General features: G+C 44.8%; 1 protein-coding gene across 1 annotated transcript in view; it reads left to right on the top strand.

The window, feature by feature from the left end:
* The window catches only part of bmp5 (bone morphogenetic protein 5), a 192,007-nt gene that overhangs the window by 131,571 nt on the left and 40,942 nt on the right, over positions 1-19,494 (top strand). The window contains exons 2-3 of the mRNA XM_041188065.1: positions 6,904-7,096; positions 19,315-19,463. Coding sequence (XP_041043999.1) covers positions 6,904-7,096; positions 19,315-19,463 — 342 coding nt within the window. The remainder of the gene's footprint in view (positions 1-6,903; positions 7,097-19,314; positions 19,464-19,494) is intronic.

Here is a 19,494-nt window from a genome sequence, read left to right as displayed (position 1 = left end):
GACTTGTAAAAACAAACTTACCCCATCTTTTCCTTATTTCCTTATGCCTTTTTAGAGTCTGCATATACTCCCTGTTATGACACAGCGCTTGGTAAAGGCTGAGTTGTATAAATCCCAGAGGGAAACTTCAACAACTGTCATAAACTGTATTTTCAATTGGTATGGTTGAGATGCAGCTCTGAATTCAGGAATAAAACCACCAGGACTGAAGAGGTTTTTTTTATATAAAACCAAATTAAACATTTATTAATTTAACAACAAATTAAACACATACACATGTCTACTACCATAATAACTTTTAAACAAATCCCCAAATTAATCACTCCCAGGTAACTCTTCACTAAGGCAACAATAATCCATATAGACTTTAAACAGGCATCAGTCAAAGCACATTTGACCTCACAAATTCAAAATTCAAATTCAGTGCAGACACAGTTGCAGGCTTACAAGCTGGTTGTATCTTAAATGCCTCTGACTTGCACACAAACTCCTTTCTTGTTTTCTTGACAAATAGAACAAATAGAAAGTAAGAAAAGAACTTTGTACATATTTCAATGAAAGACACTGCTGAACTTATTAAAAAAGTAACTGTGTAAAGAAACAGAACATATACATTTGTTTTGCATGGCTTACCTTTAGTATTTCAATGCACTTATGTTTCTTGTAATGGTAATTGCTACATCTGCAATAAGAAAATTATTAATGATGGAGTAAAAGTATCAGAAAAACTAAAAACCATTCAGTCATGTATAAGTGATTTCTGCTCATGAAAAAGTACATTCCTTCTTTTTCCAAAAAATATAAAATACCAGTGTGGCTGATGTGAAATTAGAGGGTTGCTAGGACTGTTTGCTCTTTTCAAAGCATTCACAAATGTCTTAAATTGCAACATTGCAGAATTGATTTATTGAGCATTAATTAATGTGTGTGAATACCAAAGTACCTCCTACACTTCCTGCATCATTGCTCTTCTACAGAAACCTTTGCTGAGTAAATAACTCCACAAGTTTCTCTTGTGATACAAAGAAAATCAGCACTTAATTCTCATCATGCTCTGCCACAGTCGAAACAAGTTACTATAACAACTTGTCTGAAGACAAAGGTTTTCAAGGTCATAACACCTATGGAAATGGTGTCTTTGTCCACATCAATTCTAACTGCAAAGGCTCTTGAAAATAAGCAGCAGCGACTCAGTGAATTAAAAAAAAGATTTTTGCAGGTGACATTGTAAATATATTTTGAGTAATCACTTGGAATATTCAGAAAGGAAATTGGTGGGAGCCATATACATGTTCTCACAGTTTATGTAAACTCACAGAGATTGCATATTGCTTAATTTGTTGGATCTTGACCATGACTGAGGATGACTTCCTGCTGCCATCCTTAAGTTCCTTTTCAAAATGTCTGCTGAGAGCCATCAGTGTCTGTGACCACTGACAGGCAGCAATTCATCATCTCCGCGATATGTTCTGAACAGATTAACCACATTTTTAAAGGCCTTAGTTCTCATTACACTCCCTTACAAAAAATGAGCAGACTTGAAACCACACATGGGCTTAACCATAAACCACTTTTTTATAAAAAAAAGCTCGATGGTGTTTTCATTAAAGTTAACGAGTAACTCCAAGAGTCTGCATGATGTTGTCGTGTTGAATACTTACCAAGTTCTGCCCTCACTGTTTGAAGGGAGGCATTAACCTGTTTACTTTATAAGGCTTATCACCTACATTAAAATAACAGAGATGGGAATTTGATATGAAATGAATGATAGCATCATTCACAGTAATTTTCTTAGTAATCAGACTGCTGATTTATTTTTAAATTGACTAACTGAAAGTAATGCCAAAAATGTTATTTAGGAGCGAGAAGCACTTTTACCGGATTTGGAATGCTCTGTCCGAAAGGGTGGAGGGAGCAGGTTCAATAGTAACAACCAAAAAGGGATTTTGATATACTGGAAAAGGAGAAAATTGGGATACAGCAGGAGAGAGCTCTATTTCTCTCCTGAGATTGGATAGCTCTTTCAAAGAACTAGCATGGACATAATGGGCCAAAAAGTGGGCTTTTGTGTCGTGTCCTTATATTCTGTATGCAAATTGAATTGCTTTATTATCAAGGATTACTTATAGAGCAGTAAAGCTGGTCATATTCAATCCAAGTGCTACTTAGCAATTCTAATGCCATTAGCAACACCACGACTGTGACCATCATTTTTATCTAGAGGAAAGCATTTAGTTTTTGGGACAGGATTTTTAGGATGGCGGGGTTTCCCATCCCACCATCTGAAGAGTCAGCGATGAATGCATCTTCACCGATACTGGCTGTCCCACAGACATTTAATGCTCCAGTGAGCATTAATTGACTGGAGATTGGACTTCTGCCCCTTACCTGGTAGGAAGCCCCACCTCTCAGAGAGCTACCTGCCAATCCAATTGGTCAGCTGTTCTCTAGTCCCAGCAGTGCCAAAAGCTATAGTGGCTAAGACTGGGACTGTAAGCTGTCCCCACAGTTGCAGGAATCCAGGACCAGGTTCCCAAGAGTGAGGGTATCAGGGCAGGGAGGGGAGCTGAGGCCCAAGGGGGTGGATAGAGGGTACAGACCATTTTGGGGGGGTGTGGGGGTGGGGGGGGGTGCACTCAACGTTGAAAGGAAGCTGATGCTGGAGGTGCGACCTGCACCCATTCTTGCTCAAACCCTGAGCAGGGTCACGTCTCGGGCTTCTGCCATGTTCCTCCATGTTCCTCAACTTCTGCCAGCCTGAAAATTGAGTCTGGGTGGGAAACAGTGCTTAAGTGGTCATTAATTGTCTCCTTAAGGGCTTCACTTAATTGGGGCAAGGGTAGGCAGTCTGATAAAATTGTGGAGAGGTCGGGGCGGGCATGAGGCTGGTAGGAAGGTTATCCGAGGAATTGTATGGGGTCTCCCTGCCTGCAAACTGATGGCGGGAGAATATAAAGTTGTAGTCTTGGTTTAGAATGGTAAAACCCAGGAGAGTAACCTGTAAATGTTATTTTGATAATGTCACTCACAGGTGCTACAATAGTGTACTTGAGGTGTTTTTCAATATTTTTCCATGTCTTTGCCAACAAAATTCCCAACACTGCTTTGCACAGATTGTGGCTTTTCAAGGGTAGATTTGAACTAGCCATGGGAGTCTTTACCAGTACCGGTATCAGGATGGTAAGGGCACAGTACAGTGCTAAAATCAGGTGAAGATCCCATCCTGCAGTGATCACAAACTTTATTATATTACAACAATCAATTTAAATGTTATTTATTACCTCCAACACATATTGCTATGAGCTTCATCTAGAAAGCTCTGTGCCTTAAATTCAGCAGTGAAAGTTAGACCTAGTTGCCATGTTGTGCTAATAGTCAGGAATTAAAAGAGGCCTAAATTGTAACTGCTCAATTTCTGTATTTATCAGTTTGAGGTGTCATTTTCTGTTTTTGATTAGAAGAATTTTATTTGCTGCAATTGGAAGCTCTGAAGTAGGGATTTCACCTTTTGTTGATTAAAGGGTAATGCAGTGGATGGAGAGGCAAACAAGGTCAGATTATATGAGAGGCAAGCTTCTCACACTTGCTTTAACTTACCTAACTTGGCAAGTCAAAGGAAAGCTACGTTCACAAACTATGCTTAAATCAAAAGGCAGCAATAGAGTTACCCCGCCTCCTGGGAACTGATCTTCACAGGATAGCAATGCCAGCAACTCTCAAGATCATGCCCTACTTAATTTTTATGCCTCAGGTTAATTGCAAACTGCCACAGGTCAATCTGCTGTGCTCCAACAGATCAAGCAGCTGACCAATATCTCATTCACCAGGGAAATAATGCACTTTCCTCATGGAGAAGACTTTTCTCATGGAGAATTAGCATCAGAATGAGCATTTTTTCTACATCATAGCATTTCCCAAAGTCCAAGGTGCCAATATTAGTTAAGGCACAAAGAAAAGTGCCATTTTGCTGTGAGGGTTACAGCCTAAGAGGCCTAACATCTCTCAGGCCCTTGCTCACAATGCCTCCGAGGTAGCAGTGATGAACACAGACACAAGGAGACTTGTGCAGCACAGAATCATCACCTAATATGCTATAGGATCTTGATGTAACACTACAAATGCTGAACAGATTGGATGGAATGTTCCTCAGTTTGAGATCGACCGAACTTCGAGAGAAATAGTGCAAATGGCTATAAAAGGTAATTTGCGCTGTTTCTCCAGGAGTTCGTGCAGTCTCCACTCCACAGAAATTCAACTCCACAGGGGGAAAACTGTGTTTGTGTGGTGCCATTTCAAGCTGTTCTAGGAATACATTGATTCTCCAGGGACAGATAGCGCTGGGAACTGCTTATGTGGCTTGAAATGATGCTCCGCGAACAAATACTTCCCGCATAATGTTTATCAGTCAATTCTCTCTCTCATCACTACACATGTGCAAACTTCTGTGCCGAGATGGCGGGGGCCTGGAAGTTCCTGCTGCATGCTGTCCTTGATGAGCTTAAATTATGGGCTGAGGTCTGCAGTTCCCCTGAGGATTTTCCCCTTTCTGAGAGCCAGGAATAGACCATCAACCCCCTAGGAAAGCTTGAGCTGTCTGGGCCACTCTGGAGGAGTCCTGTCATACTCAGCTGAGTAGCTATTTAGATATGTGGTGGTATACTACATTCTGCACCAACAGCCCATTATGAGGGGTCAGCCCAGCCACCAGCTGTCAAGTGAGAAATTGAGAGGGAGGGGGGAAGAGGGAGATGGGAAAGGGAGACTGGAATGGAGATAACTCCTTTCTGTCAGGGCTCTTTGTTCAGATGTGCAAGAGCTATTCCAGTGACCTCAATGACACCTCCCCATTCAGCAGCAGTCCCACACTCACTACCTTCTCTCTTTCTTTTTTAACTGAAAATCAGGGGAGGGGCTACCTCCACTTGGACGGATTGCCCCACAGTGATTTAATAGCCACCGGACCTTTAAGTGGCTCAGGGTGAGACTTCCACCCCCATCTGGGAGGAAGTTCTGCCTCCGAGAACCAATGGCCAACTTAAGGTCCTCAATTAGCCCAAGGGAGAGCAGGCCACCCAATGCTGCCCCTACCACTGACAAAATACCAGTGGAGGCAGAGGGCACATCCCCTCCCCCCAATTGCCAGCTTGCTCTCTTAGCGGGGTCTGTAAAATTGCACCTGTGGTCTCCTCTATACTTGGAGACCAAATACAAATTGGTTGATCACTTTTCTGAATACCTTTGTTCAGTTCAGAAGTGCAACCCTCTTGGTCATGAGTCATTTTAATTCTCCGTCCAGCTCGCACTCTGACCTTTCCGTCCTCTGATTCCTGCTGTTTTTCTGTTCTCATTTGCAGCTTCTCTGGATCCATCTCTTGTTCCACTATTGTCCCATTACCACCTCATTTTGCCTCGAGCTATCATCCCTTTTGTCATTTAATCACTCCTGCCTTCCGCCCTATCACAGACCTTCCCTTTTATTCTTTCCTTGCCCTCCGATTCCCACCTCATTTTATCCCTGGCTCTGTACTTGCTTATAAACTGTTAAATCACTAACTTCTTTCAGCTTTGACAAAAGGTCATTGACCTGAAACATTAACTTTGTTTCCCTCTGCAAACATGCAACCTAACTTGATGAGTGTTTCCAGCATTTTCTGTTTTGATTTCAGAATTAATCCTATTGCAGTGGATATTTCCATTAACTTTGTTTGGTAGGGCATACATGGATTCACATGCTCTATTCGCAGGCTTAAAAGTTACCAGAAGGCTGTTTAACTCTTATCCATGACTTTTGCTATTGATACAAGAGAGCTTTATCTCTTGTCTTAGGTTTAGTCTTGAACTTGGATTCCCATTTGTAATTTGTTAATTGTTTTCAGATTTTAAGGAAACTAGGCCTCACATTTGCAGAGGTGCAAAAATCTACTGTCTCAGTCAAATAGATTTATTCTATTCCAAAATTGTCTCACAGTTGAACCCCAGATGTTCACTTTGATTAATCTGCCTCCAGGCAAAAGCTGAAAGTCAGCTGAGAAAATGAAAACGCCACTAGCTCTTCAGCGAACCAGAGGAAAGAATAAGAACACATGGCCACTGACGTACTTAAAATATGGAAATAAGGCAGGAATGATGTTTGTAATAAAAACAGAAAATGCTGGAAAAACTCAGCAGGTCTAACCGCCTCTCTGGAGAAAGAAACAAGAGTTAATGTTTCGAGTCCATATGACCCTTCTCCAGATGTGTATTTGGGCTTGGTTTATGGACCTGAAAACAGTGCTGATTGAGAACTGCCATTCATCCCTCCAGTGTTACTCATTGAAGAAATGAATACATTTCTGTCAAATTACATTACCTCTGTAAAGCCAAATTATATGGTTATTCTTGTGATTGCAACTTTTGTTGCAAATAAATTAATGGAATGACACTAGGCATTTTTGTGTTTTGCACAGTGCACTCACAGTCTGTTAGTCTTAGCTCTATTATAATTCATTTATTTCCATTGAAAAAAGTGCTGTGGATGCTGGAATGCAAAGGCAAATTTTGCAGTTTGATGGTGGCTGTTTGCCCTGTGCATTAAAGAATGCTGCCAATTTTGATTGTAAGTGTTTTATAAAGTGATAAAAAGCTTGAAAATGACTGAAATCTGTTTCTCTTCATTGTCAGACTATCGGTCATTTAAAAGGAAATGTGTTGAAAGCATAGTACATTATTCTCCTCCATTTGATTTTTTTGCCCTTTGTGTTTAATTGTGGTTGGTGGACTTCTCTCAAATGACAAAAATAACTTGGATGGAGTTAGAAGTGAAGCAATATAATAGTAAAAAGGAAAGGTTCTGCTTCTACCACATGTTGCTAAGGCCATAAGTGATACCAATTTCTTTCTTTTTCTTCTTATTCCTGATCTTAGTTGAAAGAGACAAGTATTTTTCTCACCAGCGAAGGCACTACAAGGAATTCCGATTTGACCTCACACAGATTCCTGAAGGCGAGGCAGTAACAGCAGCAGAATTCCGAATTTACAAAGATCGAAGCAACAGTAGATATGAAAATGACACCTTTAGGATTACTATATACCAGGTTCTTAAAGAATATTCAAATAGGTAAGTATTCTATTAAGTAAAGAGATATTATTAAGATGCTACATTCCGTTTTGTTATAGTATAAGCAAAGATTGCATGCCTATGGGGAAAATGCAGGGGAAATTCAAGGGAGAGGGACTAATTAGATAGTTGTTCCAAAGAGAATGGATTGACCGAATGGCCTCCTTCTGTGCTGTATGTAGTATATACTCTATGACATTAATCAAAAACAGTCTTGATTTGGAAATGGTTTACAGTCAACCAACCTCAATGCAATTTTTAAAACTTATTTTGTTACATAATGTTATGCTAATAATTGCAAAGAACACAATAACATTTATTAAAAATTGATTCAACCAATGATTAGACATTGGCTCATCTGAATAGTTGCCATTTAAACGTCGAAGATTAAAAGAATGAATTCCATTCTTGAAAAATACTTCCTCTCAGCGTGTGGTGAGAGATGACAAGATACTTACATGTTTACAAAATAGTTAAGAATAGTTAAACTGTAATAACGCTTGCAAAACTGAAAATTAGTTTAAATACAATATAGTAACTGAAAGAGAAACTGGCACAAAGGACTTATGGAAAATGAGTGGTTGCTAGGAATAACTTCATAAGAATGTGTAACATTGTTCATTGGAAGAATCCTTTGTTGAATATCTTAAATAGTTTGAAATAACTAAGCAGAATGATAAAGTGAATCCCACCTATTACTATAAAAAAAACAAAATTAATTGCTTAGAGCTGCTGCAGGACATTCTTCTGGGGGAGGGTCAGAGGTCGTGGTTCACATTGGTACCAATGACTTAACTAGGAAGGGGGACATGGTCCTGCAATCAGAATTTAGGGAGCTAGGTAGAAAATTAGCAAGCAGGACCTCAAATATGGTAATCTATGGAATATTCCCAGTGCCATGTGCAAGCGAGTACGGAAATAGGAGGATAAGGCAGATGAATGTGTGGCTGGAAAGATGGTGCAGGAAGGAGGGCTTTAGCTGCCTGGGACACTTGGACTGGCTCTGGGGAAGATGGCACCTGCACAAACCGAACAGGTTGCACCTGAACAGTGCCACGACTGAGTTCCTTGCAGGGCGTTTTGCTAGTGCTGTTGGGGCAGCTTTAACTTGACAGGGGTGTGGGAACCAGGAGAGAGTATTAGAGAGGAATACCAGGATGCACAAAATAATGGGTCAGACAGATAGCACTAATATAGAGAATAGTAAGCTAATAAGTGGAGTCAGAGTGAGGGAGAAAGTAATGAAATCTAAATCAGGGTTACTGAGCATGTATGTGAATACACAGAGTATAGTAAATAAGATTGGGGAGCTATAGGCACATATTGCCATGTGGAAATATGATGTTGTAGTGATAACAGAGACCTGGCTCAAGGAAGGGCAGGACTGGGTGTTAAATATTCCTGGGTACAAGGTGATAGGAAAGGAAGAAAAGGAGGAGGTGTGATAGTATTGGTTAAGGAGAGCATTGTAGTGCTGGAGAAAGAGGATGTCCCAGAGGGTTCAAGGACAGATTCAATTTGACTAGAGCTAAGGAACAAAACGGATGCAATTACATTGCTCGGTGTAGTCTATAGACCACCAGCTAGTGAAAAGGATGTAAAGGAACAAATCTGCAGGGAAATTACAGAGAGGTGCAAACATTATAGTGTAGTTATAATAGGGGAATGGAGTACAAGAGCAGGGAGATTAAGCTCAGCTTATATAAGACACTAGTCAGACCCCAGCTGGTGTATTGTGTGCAGTTCTGGGCGCTACACTATAGGAGGGATATGATCACATTGGAGAGAGTGCAGAAGAGGTTTACACGAATGTTTCCAGGGATGAGAAACTTGAATTATGAAGATAGTTGGGACTGTTCTTCTTGGAGAGGAGAATGCTAAGAGGAGATTTAATAGAGGTGTTGAAAATCATGAGGGGGCTGGATAGAGTAGATAGGGAGAAACTGTTCCCACTCGTAAAAGGATCGAGAATGAGAGGGCACAGATTTAAAGTGATTTGCAAAAGAAGCAAATGTGAGAAGAAACTTTTTCATGCAGTGAGTGGCTCAGGTCTGGAATGCACTGTCTGGCAGTGTGATGGAGGCAGGTTCAATCGAGGCAGTCAAGAGGGCATTAGATGATTATTTGAATAGAAACAATGTGAAAAGGTAAGGGGAAAGGCAGGAGAATGGCACTAGGTCATAATGCTCACTGGGAGAGCTAGTGCAGACCTGATGAGCCAAATGGCCACCTTCTGCACCATAACAATTCTGTGATTCTGTGAAATCTGAGTAGCCATTATAATATTTTTGCACAATCCACAATAATAAGTTATTGAGCTCTTTCATTGTCTGATAGTGGTTAGTTCCTCGTGATAATTTGTGAGGCCATGGACAAAATGCAGCTGGAGAATGAGCTGTAGCTTTATTGCCATGTTTCTGACCTGCATTCCCTTCCAGTGAGGCCCTCGCCTGGAGAGGAGCTTTGCTGAAGTGCTGCTGTATTCCTTGCAGCTTTTAAGCATTACCAGTGCTCATAGAAAAATTTCTGGTTTACGTTCTTTTTTTTGCTATTTAACATATATTGTCACTCCTGTTGTGGCATTGTTTTGAAAGGGCACTGCGTTACTCTGCTGACTATTCTGTAGACATAACTTTAAGGAAGATGTGACTCACATAAAATATAAGCTCTCCCTGGAGTGAAATTGATCACATGTTCATTATAGGGGAAAGTAATATCCTTCCTCTAATTAATTATCATTAATTAACTGAATAACGTTTGAACACAAGATTTTCAAGATATTGCTGCAGGGAGCAGGTGTCCGATTCTTTGGAGGGGTGGTGGTGGTGTTGGGTGGGGTGGTGTCCAATCCTAGAGTGGGGGCTCCGATCCCTAGGGTGGGTAGCTTCTGACCCTGGGGTGGGTTGATCAGAGAACTCGGGGATTGCAGGCCTCATGGTGGTGGCTGAAGAGTTTGCAGACCTCAGGGTGGAGAGGTTGGGGTAAGGGAAGAAAGATGAAGAGTGGGAGGGTGGAGTCCGATCACAGGATTTGGTGAGGCAGGTATGCTGGATCCAACAGGTAAGTGGGAAGCTGTTCAGCTCCAACAGTCCTCAGCACCTTGTAGCTGCTGGACTTCCCGAGGCCCCGGAAACCTTGCTGCCCAGAGTTAAATTGGAATGGTGGTAAATATGAGGCATGCAGCATCTCTATAATATCTAAATTGACAACCCACCTGCTTGGAGCAGGCTCACCTGCACCACTCTCATCCTGCCCATGCTGAAACTGGATGTCGCCTGGCTGGAGATGGAGTGCGGACTCATGATCTGGACTTTCAACACCTGACCTAAACTCACTTTTTTTTTTGGATTAAAATCTCCAGCAAAATCTTAGCCCATTTTATAAGGGTTCATTACTTCAGTAATTTATTTTCTGGGTGAAATTTTCCCAAAATTGCACAAAGTGCAGTAGAGGGCGGGTAAAATGGAAACAAAAACAAGAATTGCTGGAAAAAGAAGAGTCACGTGAATTCGAAATGTTAACTCTGTCTTTCTGTCCACAGGTGCTGTCAGACCTGCTGGGTTTTTCCAGCAATTTTTGTTTTTGCTCAGATTTCCAGCATCCGCAGTATTTTGATTTTATCTTAGGGTAAAATTGAGTCCTATCTGCCGACGAAAATGGTGGATTTTAACGCCTTATCGTCCCGGGCCCACCTCATTATTTATTCATTCCGGCGAAACACACCTTTTCCATGGCGGGTGGGCTCTCATTCACCCGCTCGCCATCAGCCTGCTGTTACATCACGCCGGCCGCCATCTTTAAAAAGCAGCTGCCAGCAAAGCGCTCATTGCTACCAGCTCACCACCGCTGCCCGGGAGACATGGCCAACAAGGGAAAAAAGACTGCAGACACCCCAGCTTCAACGATAGGTCCCTCGAATGACTGCTGGATGCCATGGAGGCCTGCCGGGAGGTGCTCTACCCCCACTCTGGCTGCAGGATGGGCAGCAAAGTCACCAATCCGGTTTGGGAGGCGGTGGCAGCGCTGGTCAGTGTGAACACCCTGCAGAGGAGGACAGCCACCCAGTGCCACAAAAGGATGAATGATCTCCTCTGTTCCGCCAGGGTAAGTCACTCTTTTCACCACTCCCAACTCTCACACTCACAAACCCATTACACATCTACAGTGCCCTCACTCACTGCCTGTTCAAGGGACATCACCATTCACTCTCTCACACTCACCATCATTGTTTTCATCCCGTCCATGGGACCACTCACCACTCACACAGGACAGGCATACTTATCATCTGTCCCGGCACGCATCCTAATACACTCTCCCCATCTCTATCCACGCAGGACAAACTGGCTCACAACAGGAGGGAAAGGTCGCAGACAGGTGGAAGGATTCTGGTGATCAAAGTTCTGTCATGGCTCGAATCCAGCTGGCCGGCGATGACCGGGAGCGGTCTTGTGCTGAAGGTGAGGCTGGAGCTGCTCTACCAAGTGAGGATCCAGCAGTGCAACGTCCATCAGACAACCATGCTGTGAGTGATGTGTCCTGTTTCACAGGCCACTGCCATGCACTAATTATCTCTCCTTGCTTTCACAGGAACCTCTGCCAAACAGCCGACAGACTTCATGACCCAGGACTTCTAATCAAGCCCTGAAGAAGCCTCTGAAGAGGAATCTGGAGGCACCCTCCCTGAAGTCGCGTCACAGCGCTCACCCACACCCTCCACCAGCGCAGAGACACACACCTCGGTGGGACCTAGCTTTAGAGTAGGCTTGGGATCACAATCTGATGAGCACATCGCACTGTCCGATCTACAGTAGGTGGAGGCAGGGATTTCCCAGTTTTCCGGCAATCAGAGGACTGCTGGAGGCCAGAACGTTGCTGAGTCCGAGTCAGATGATGAGCCTCTGGACTCGGTCATGTCACAGCTGCTGGAGCGGCAAAGGCAAGCTCAGGAACATCAGGAAGGGATGTCTGCTACACTCCTCAGATTGCAAGGCATGATGGAGGAGCCTGTCCGTCTTCACTCTGAGGTGATAGCACCGGCATGCCAACGCACTGAGGTCAACACTGGTAGAATGGCGGCCAGCATGGTGACCTTGGTCCAGGACTTCGCTCTGTTACTGCTGCACGGGCACAACTTCATCGCTGATGCCATAGCTGGCCTCCAACAGTGTGTAGCTGAGAAGCTCGATCTCACTCCAGCTACCCCTTCTGCTCACGGAGTCAGCTAGGGGCCCTCGGGCACCCATAGGGAGGAGAATCAGCAGGTACACACCCCAGGGCTATCCATCCAGGTGACTGGCCCATCCGAAACCCCTCTTCCTGTGTTCTCAGTAGCTCCAGCTCCACACGCCGAGGAGGGTTCCACTGTCACATAGCAGGACCCCGAAATCAGATCGGGAACTACCAAGTCTTGGCCCTCCAGAGAACGCCCGCCAAGATCAACACAGACAGGGCATCACATTTAGCAGGCTGCCTCCAACTCTGCTGTGGATGTCTGGGCAGCACCAAGACGTAGCGGCAGAGTTAGGAAAGTTAGGTAAAAGTAGTTGCACGGCCTGGGCACAGGTGTTGATCACTTGTGCGTACTGTTCACAATTGTCAATAAACTCCTAAGAATGTCACACTGCCTATGGCTCCTTGTTCTGATGAGCAGTGGTTTTGTCACTCAAATGTGAAACCCTTCTGCACAAGATAAAGGCAGGTGTCTTAGTCCAGGGCCTCGTCCCTGTGCTCTGTGCAGCCTTCAGGCCAAAGTGATGGTCCAGCCTCACACTCCCTGAAACCATTACTGATTCCTGCACCTCGGCGGTGCTGGTCATTGCTGCCAGAATGTAGTGGGCAGGAGCCACAGAGTTCTGTCATTCTCTCTGTGTGCTCTCAGCACCTTTAAGGTGGGGCTGGCAGCATCTATGACCAGTGATTCTGCGCACCAGCTCCTGAAGGGCTGAGGTGCTGAAGGCGGACACAGCATCAGTCTAAAGTTTCATGGCTGTGTCTCTGAGATGGCCCTGATCACAGAGCGCAAGTGAGCTGCCCTCGGCCAGACAGGAGTCAGAGATTCTCAGAGGCCTCCAAATCTGGCGGCTATGAGGGCCTCCCGAGTGGCATTGCCTAGACTAGCCAGCGTGAGAGGCTCATCCTCATCACCATCACCAGCCTTGTACGTCCTCCTCATCCGAGGAGACCTCCAGCTCCTCCATCTCCTCCTCAACCAGCTCATCTTCCCGTCGCGGTGCCAGGTTGTAAAGGGCGTGGCAGACGATGATGATGCGTGACACCCTCTGCAGACTGTATTCCAAGACTCCACCAGACCGGTCCAGCCACTGGAACCTCATTTTCAGCATCCCGACGGTCTGGCCCACCAAGTTGTGAGCTGCGTCATGAGCCTCATTATACCGTCACTCTGCTGCAGTCTGAGGCCGCCGCACGGGTGTCATCAGCCACGGCCTCTGTGGGTAGCCCTTGTCCCCAAGGAGCTTCTGTGGGCCCTGGAAGACTGCAGGGATCTGCGTGTGACTCAGGATGCAGGAGTCGTGCACACTCCCTGGAAACCTTGCGCACACCTGCAGGATGTGTTTCTGGTGGTCACACACCAGCTGCACATTCAGTGAGTGGAAGTCCTTGCAGTTGATGAAGTCCACCATGTGTAGCGATGAAGACCTGAGCACCACATGAATGCAGTCAATCACACCCTGCACCTGTGGGAATCCCGAGATCAGGAAGAATCCAATCGCTCTTGCATCCTGGCTGTCCCAGCCCTGGGCGAAATGCACAAAGTTGTGTGTCCTGGAGAAGATGGCATCCGTGACCTCATGGATGCATTTGTGGGTGGAGGATTGTGAAATCCTGCAGAGGTCACCTGTGGAGCCCTGAAAGGAGCCACTGGCATAGAAATTGAGAACTGCAGTCACTTTCACAGCCACTGGCAGTTGATGCCCTCCATGTCCCCTTGGCGTCAAGTCCTGCAGTAAGTGGCAGATGTGAGCCACCAGGTCCCTAGACATGCGCAGTCATCCGTGACACTGGTTCTTGGTCATCTGCAGGAATAACATGTGGCATCTATAGACCCTGGGTGTCGCTAGGTACCGACCAGCCACGGCTCACTGTCACTCCTGGGCAATGTGTGCTGGTGCCCCAGCTGCCTATTCTTCATGAGGTTGCTGCTCCTGCCTTTGTGTGACCAGGAGCCTCAGTCGATCACTCCTCAGCCTTCTACAGTCTCTGTAGGCCATCGGGCATACAGCTAGGTCACCAGGATCCATGATGCTCTGGCAGCATGAAAGAGAGAGAGACGTGGTTATCATAGCTGTACTTAGCACCTTTCCTGGCTCCGTGTGACTGCCACTTAATGCCTCCCGGAGAGTGCAGGTCACCCGTCAGATGGCCAGACATGAGTGCATTGCATGGGCTGCCCTGTCAACCTGCGACATGGGGGACACTGCTCCTAACCAGGATGCTGAGATTGAAAGGGGCTGTGAACATCTCCAGCAGTGACTGCTACATGGTCAGCGTTGGCGAGGAGATTGTACAAAGTGTGCAGTCCAACTGCTCCATGGTCCAATAAGGTGGTGGTGGATTTGAAGTCTGTGTTGGCGGGGTGGGGGGGTGCAGGATGGGGGTAAGATATGGAGCACCTGGTGGTCCTTTGGTGCCTCTGTGACGCTTGCATGGGTGGGCAGTCTAGGAGCCTGACCCCAATCATATCACTGTAGCTGCTCCTGATCTGCCTCAGTGGCAGAGGCCTGGTCAGTTTATACAAGTGTCCCTGTTGCGTGGCCACTTCCCTCATTTACCTTGAACCCCACCTCGATTGCCTGTGCATGGGATGTACCGCCAGGGCAACACTTGACCCCCACCAACCGACAATGGTCACCTCTGAGGCTGGCCAGCACTTGCCCCTGGACACCCCCAGCACCCCCTCAGCAGTCACCTCCGAGGCCAGCACTTGCCCCTGGAGACACCCCCCCAATCAGCAATCACCTCGGGGCCAGGCATCAGTTGCCCCCGGCCCCCAGCTCCCCTGAGGCCTTTAAACAGCAGGTGAGCTGTGGAGAACGCTGCTGCTCACTCACCTCAGTTCCCCCAAAGTGAAGGCCACCAAGTACATGTCGCCTGTCTGCTGTTGCGAAACATGTCGGCGTGTTTTCCTGCCGACATAGACAGATGATATGGCGGAGTTCGAAGAGCCTGGCGGGATGGCCTTTTAATTATGTGCTAATGTATTACAATAAGCTCCCCGCCGACCAATGGCGGGAAACACAGCCTGCTGTTGGCGGGCTGAGCGGTCAATCATGACCACCGTGAAGCAGGTTATGCCATATTTTCTGTGCACACCACCTATCACACCCACCGCCAGCGGGCTCAGAAAATTCCGCCCTCTGTGTCAACATCACCAATAATTGCATTGAAAAGACATTGGTTGGGATTTTGTCTGAGTAATGTAACCAGAACTATGCGCTACTACCGCTTTCTCCCTTTTTCCTCGCGATTATAATTAAAACTTGATGTGCCAATGGTATACATGCAAAACACGTTCGATTTAGTGGCAGGTAAGCTTTCCATTGGTGAAAGTGTCAGCTGACAATGCTGTGTTTACAGGTGGCCTATTAATGAGTCTCCTAGTCAAACAGGGAGGCTCTGCATCACGGCCACAACTTTCCTGCTCAACTAATTGTCATTAACATTAGATTTGAAAGCACAAAGGTGGTATAGGTGTTTTTCAAAATGAAACTCCATTTGTAAATAGTTCTCATTACATTGGTTTCAGTTCATTCATGTGTGGACTGTCTTATTTCTTGAGACTAGCTTAGTCAGAGAGCTCAAAGTACTGGCACATCTCATGGTTTTCATGCATTGATGGTTACAGGGACTTAGGAATGTTCACTTTATTGTGGAAGAAATAATGTTGGGTTTTTGTGTTCACTCTTCATTAAATGTTCATGTTCGTGTCCAGTGTTGTACTCACCACTCTGTAGGATGTGGCAGAGCTTGCAGGCTCAGATGGCCCTCCCTTCTATGAATTGTAAAGGACATTGCCCAATATCACTCTCAGCAGGTATAATTGAAATGGAGGTGAACTCTAAGCCCTGTAAGGACTCTGCCAGCCAACACCTTGAAATGGACCCACGTGTGGACAGTACTGACACTGCCCTTTAGGTCCCTCATTTTCTTACCTTGATTGACTGCTTCCATCAATCCCCCTGCCACCATACCTAGGACACCAGATCCTTCCCATTTCACTCCTCCATGCACCCGACCCCACCCTCTGTCCTTCCATGGATCCCTCTTCCACTCCTCCATGCCCCCTGACCTCACTCCACAAACCACCTCACCACTGACCCACCCTTGTTTGTCCCGAGCCTCCATTAAAGCTGTCATTCTCCAGCTCCCCTCCCTTGTACCACAGAGTTCAACAAGGAAAACCACTGATCTCAGATATAACTGCACTAAACTGGCTGGTGTACACCACCTTCAAACAAGTGTCAACCGGGTGCAACAAGATTCTTGTGCACCACTGACTTTATCTTGAAGGTAGGACTTCATTGAAAACTGTTTCATGTTAATGAGTATCCATGGCATGCAAATGTGTAACTGCAAGCCGGCATAATTTTTGACACACCACAAACATGCCAATGATGTTATTTCTGTGTTTCACCTGCCTCCGGGAAATCAAAATTTCGCATCCCGGCTAATTAAGTCACCCCACATTTCCTGCTCTTGTGGGCTCCATAAAACTCTCATCATTTCTTCAATGGCTTTCTAGTTATCAGATTATACTGAGGTAACTTATTGCTGAGCATTCTTTTATTACTACTTTTTGCCTTCTATGTGGTTTGTTTCTCACAAACATTATTTTCTTTCTTTTAGATTCCTCCCCCCATCCCATGCCCCATGTCATCCCAGTTTAAGGTGAACAACTTCCTCTCAAGCCTGCTTGAGCTCATGTCTGGAACTAGCTCCACAGACAGACAAAAGCAGCCTGGATTGACTCACCTTCTCTTCTCTTGTCCCACACTGTTTGGGTTCAGCACACTCGGAAGTCATTTGACTACCAAGTTAAACCACTTTCAGGTCAATGTGTACCTGAGACTGCTTTGCACCAAAATGACAGTGGCAGCAAAACTACCCCCAAGCACTTTTTTTTCCATTCAGCGTTAACATTAGACACACCAAGATCAAGGGCAGCAGCCAGATGCAGAGCAAAGCTCCCTTTATTTTGCTCCGACTATGTGGCTTGGCAACAGAGTCAAAAGGGTACCCTGGCTTGACCAGTGTGAGCATTTCCGCCTCCTACACCACCCATTCTGAATGAAGTTTCCAATTAGTGTCTAAAACATTTTTCAGATTACAGTCTGACCTTGGCACTCATTATTGAACAAAAAGATGATTCCAAAGCATATTCTTGGGAGGGAAGCAAATAGAATGCCCTCGAATATCCAGAGCTGCAGCTGCTCATGTTCTGAATTAATAATCTGAATCATTTCTGCCACAGGCATTCAAACAGATTGCTTTACCAAATTGCTCTTCAAGAAGTTGCTGTTTTTGCAGTAGTCAGTATATTTTGATCACATCCCCTTGTTTTTGTTTCAATTAAATAGCCTCAACAAGCAAAACTATCTCCAATTTTTAACCAAACAGCTTTCTATTTTTATTTCTTGCCACTTGTTAATGGTGACATATTAAGGGGAAAGAGCAACAAAATATAGTAGACCCAAAGAATGTGACAGAGTAACACCAAATCCATTTGCCATATTTTAAGTAACAAAAATCCTAGATTTTTGACATTTCTAATGCCTGAACTTTGCTGTTCACTATTTAATAGGATGTAATTCTATTTATTGACAGGTAACAGTAAAATCAAAAAACTTACACTGAACAGCCCATTAATCACTACCGAGATTGGAAATGTTTATTTTAGGTGGTTACACTTAAAGAGCCGTCACAAGAGACATGTCTAATTAATTACAACCTTTTGAGCAGTTCAAAGAACACACTGGCCATTAGTCAGAGATTTCACATTTCAGACTCCAAAGGGTTACTAAATACAATTTATTAGGTATTGGTACCTTTTCATTTGACCAGCTCTGGAGAGGTAGGTCAAGGCCGCTGCGATTATATGATTGTTGCCATCTCAGATATACCCATGGGAGGTGAGAAATGTTCTCCTTGTGTGGTCATTCTAGCATCTGTAGTATTACAGAATTACAGAGTGACAAGGGATTGAAGCTGCACAGCAATCAGCATTAGCTGCCTGACAGAGCAATACCAGGACTGATATAATTATCAACTGACTGCCTTTGCAAGACTGTGGTATGCCCTAGTCCTTAGGGGACTGGGGGTTGGGGAAAGGTGTATTGCAAATTTCTCACGTTATATATGCACCTATCACATTTTTGCAGTTACTGATTTATGCACTTTCATATAGAAATTTGGGGCCTGTAATTGTTGGAAGGTGGAAGTGCAAAAAGTGGGCGGACTTTCCCTGGGGGAGAGCTGGAAATTAGGACAGAACTAGGCTATCTGGTTTGTGCCCCACTTGCAACATGTTGCAACATCCTGATTGGGAATGGACACGTCTGCTGCTTGCCCTTCTGAACAATGCAGGCTGCCCTGGGGGGTATGTATATATGGGTGTTCCCGGGTTACCCCAGGAATTCCACCATCTTTAAGCTTACCAGAAATGATTTGATGATAGGATGGGACAAGAGTTTCAACCTCGTTGATATATATTGTAACCTGTTGTGTTCCTATTATTTTTTTGCTAAATAAAACTCTATCCATGCACCATACTTTCCACAATGTATTTTGCATGACTGCTTCTCTGCTGCATGAGTTTGGCTACAAGTATGGTCCTCTTGTTCCTAAAACTGCAAGTAATGGGTTTGAACACCAGTCCTACAATCTAGGTTGATGTAAATGGAGCTGCTGACTTTGAAATAAAATGTGAAAACTGAGTCACAATTTGCCCATTCAGGTAGATGCAAAAGATTCCATGTCACTACTTGACATTATTTTGATGTCCCTGGAAATGTTTATCCCTCAACCAACATCATCCAAACAGATTATTGTGGGGGCTTATCTCATTGCCATGTTTGCCAACAAAACAGTAAGGATTGGTTGTGCAACACTAAGAAATGTACTGAAGAAGTGAAATATGCTATAAATGTAATTTCTTATTCCTATCATTAGAACTCATTACCAGCTGTATTTCTATTAACCAGGGATGCCGATCTCTTTCTGCTGGATGGCAAGAAGGTCCGAGCATCAGATGGAGGATGGCTTGTCTTCGATATCACTGCTACCAGCAATCACTGGGTAGTAAACCCACAGCATAATCTGGGCTTGCAACTTTGTGTGGAAATAATGGATGGTAGGTTATCCCATTGCTGTTCTTGGAAGAA

The sequence above is a fragment of the Carcharodon carcharias genome, chromosome 5, assembly GCF_017639515.1.
Source record: "Carcharodon carcharias isolate sCarCar2 chromosome 5, sCarCar2.pri, whole genome shotgun sequence".
NCBI lineage: Eukaryota > Metazoa > Chordata > Chondrichthyes > Lamniformes > Lamnidae > Carcharodon > Carcharodon carcharias.
The sequence above is the reverse complement of the archived record's forward strand: the minus strand, read 5'-3'. Positions and strand labels throughout refer to the sequence as shown.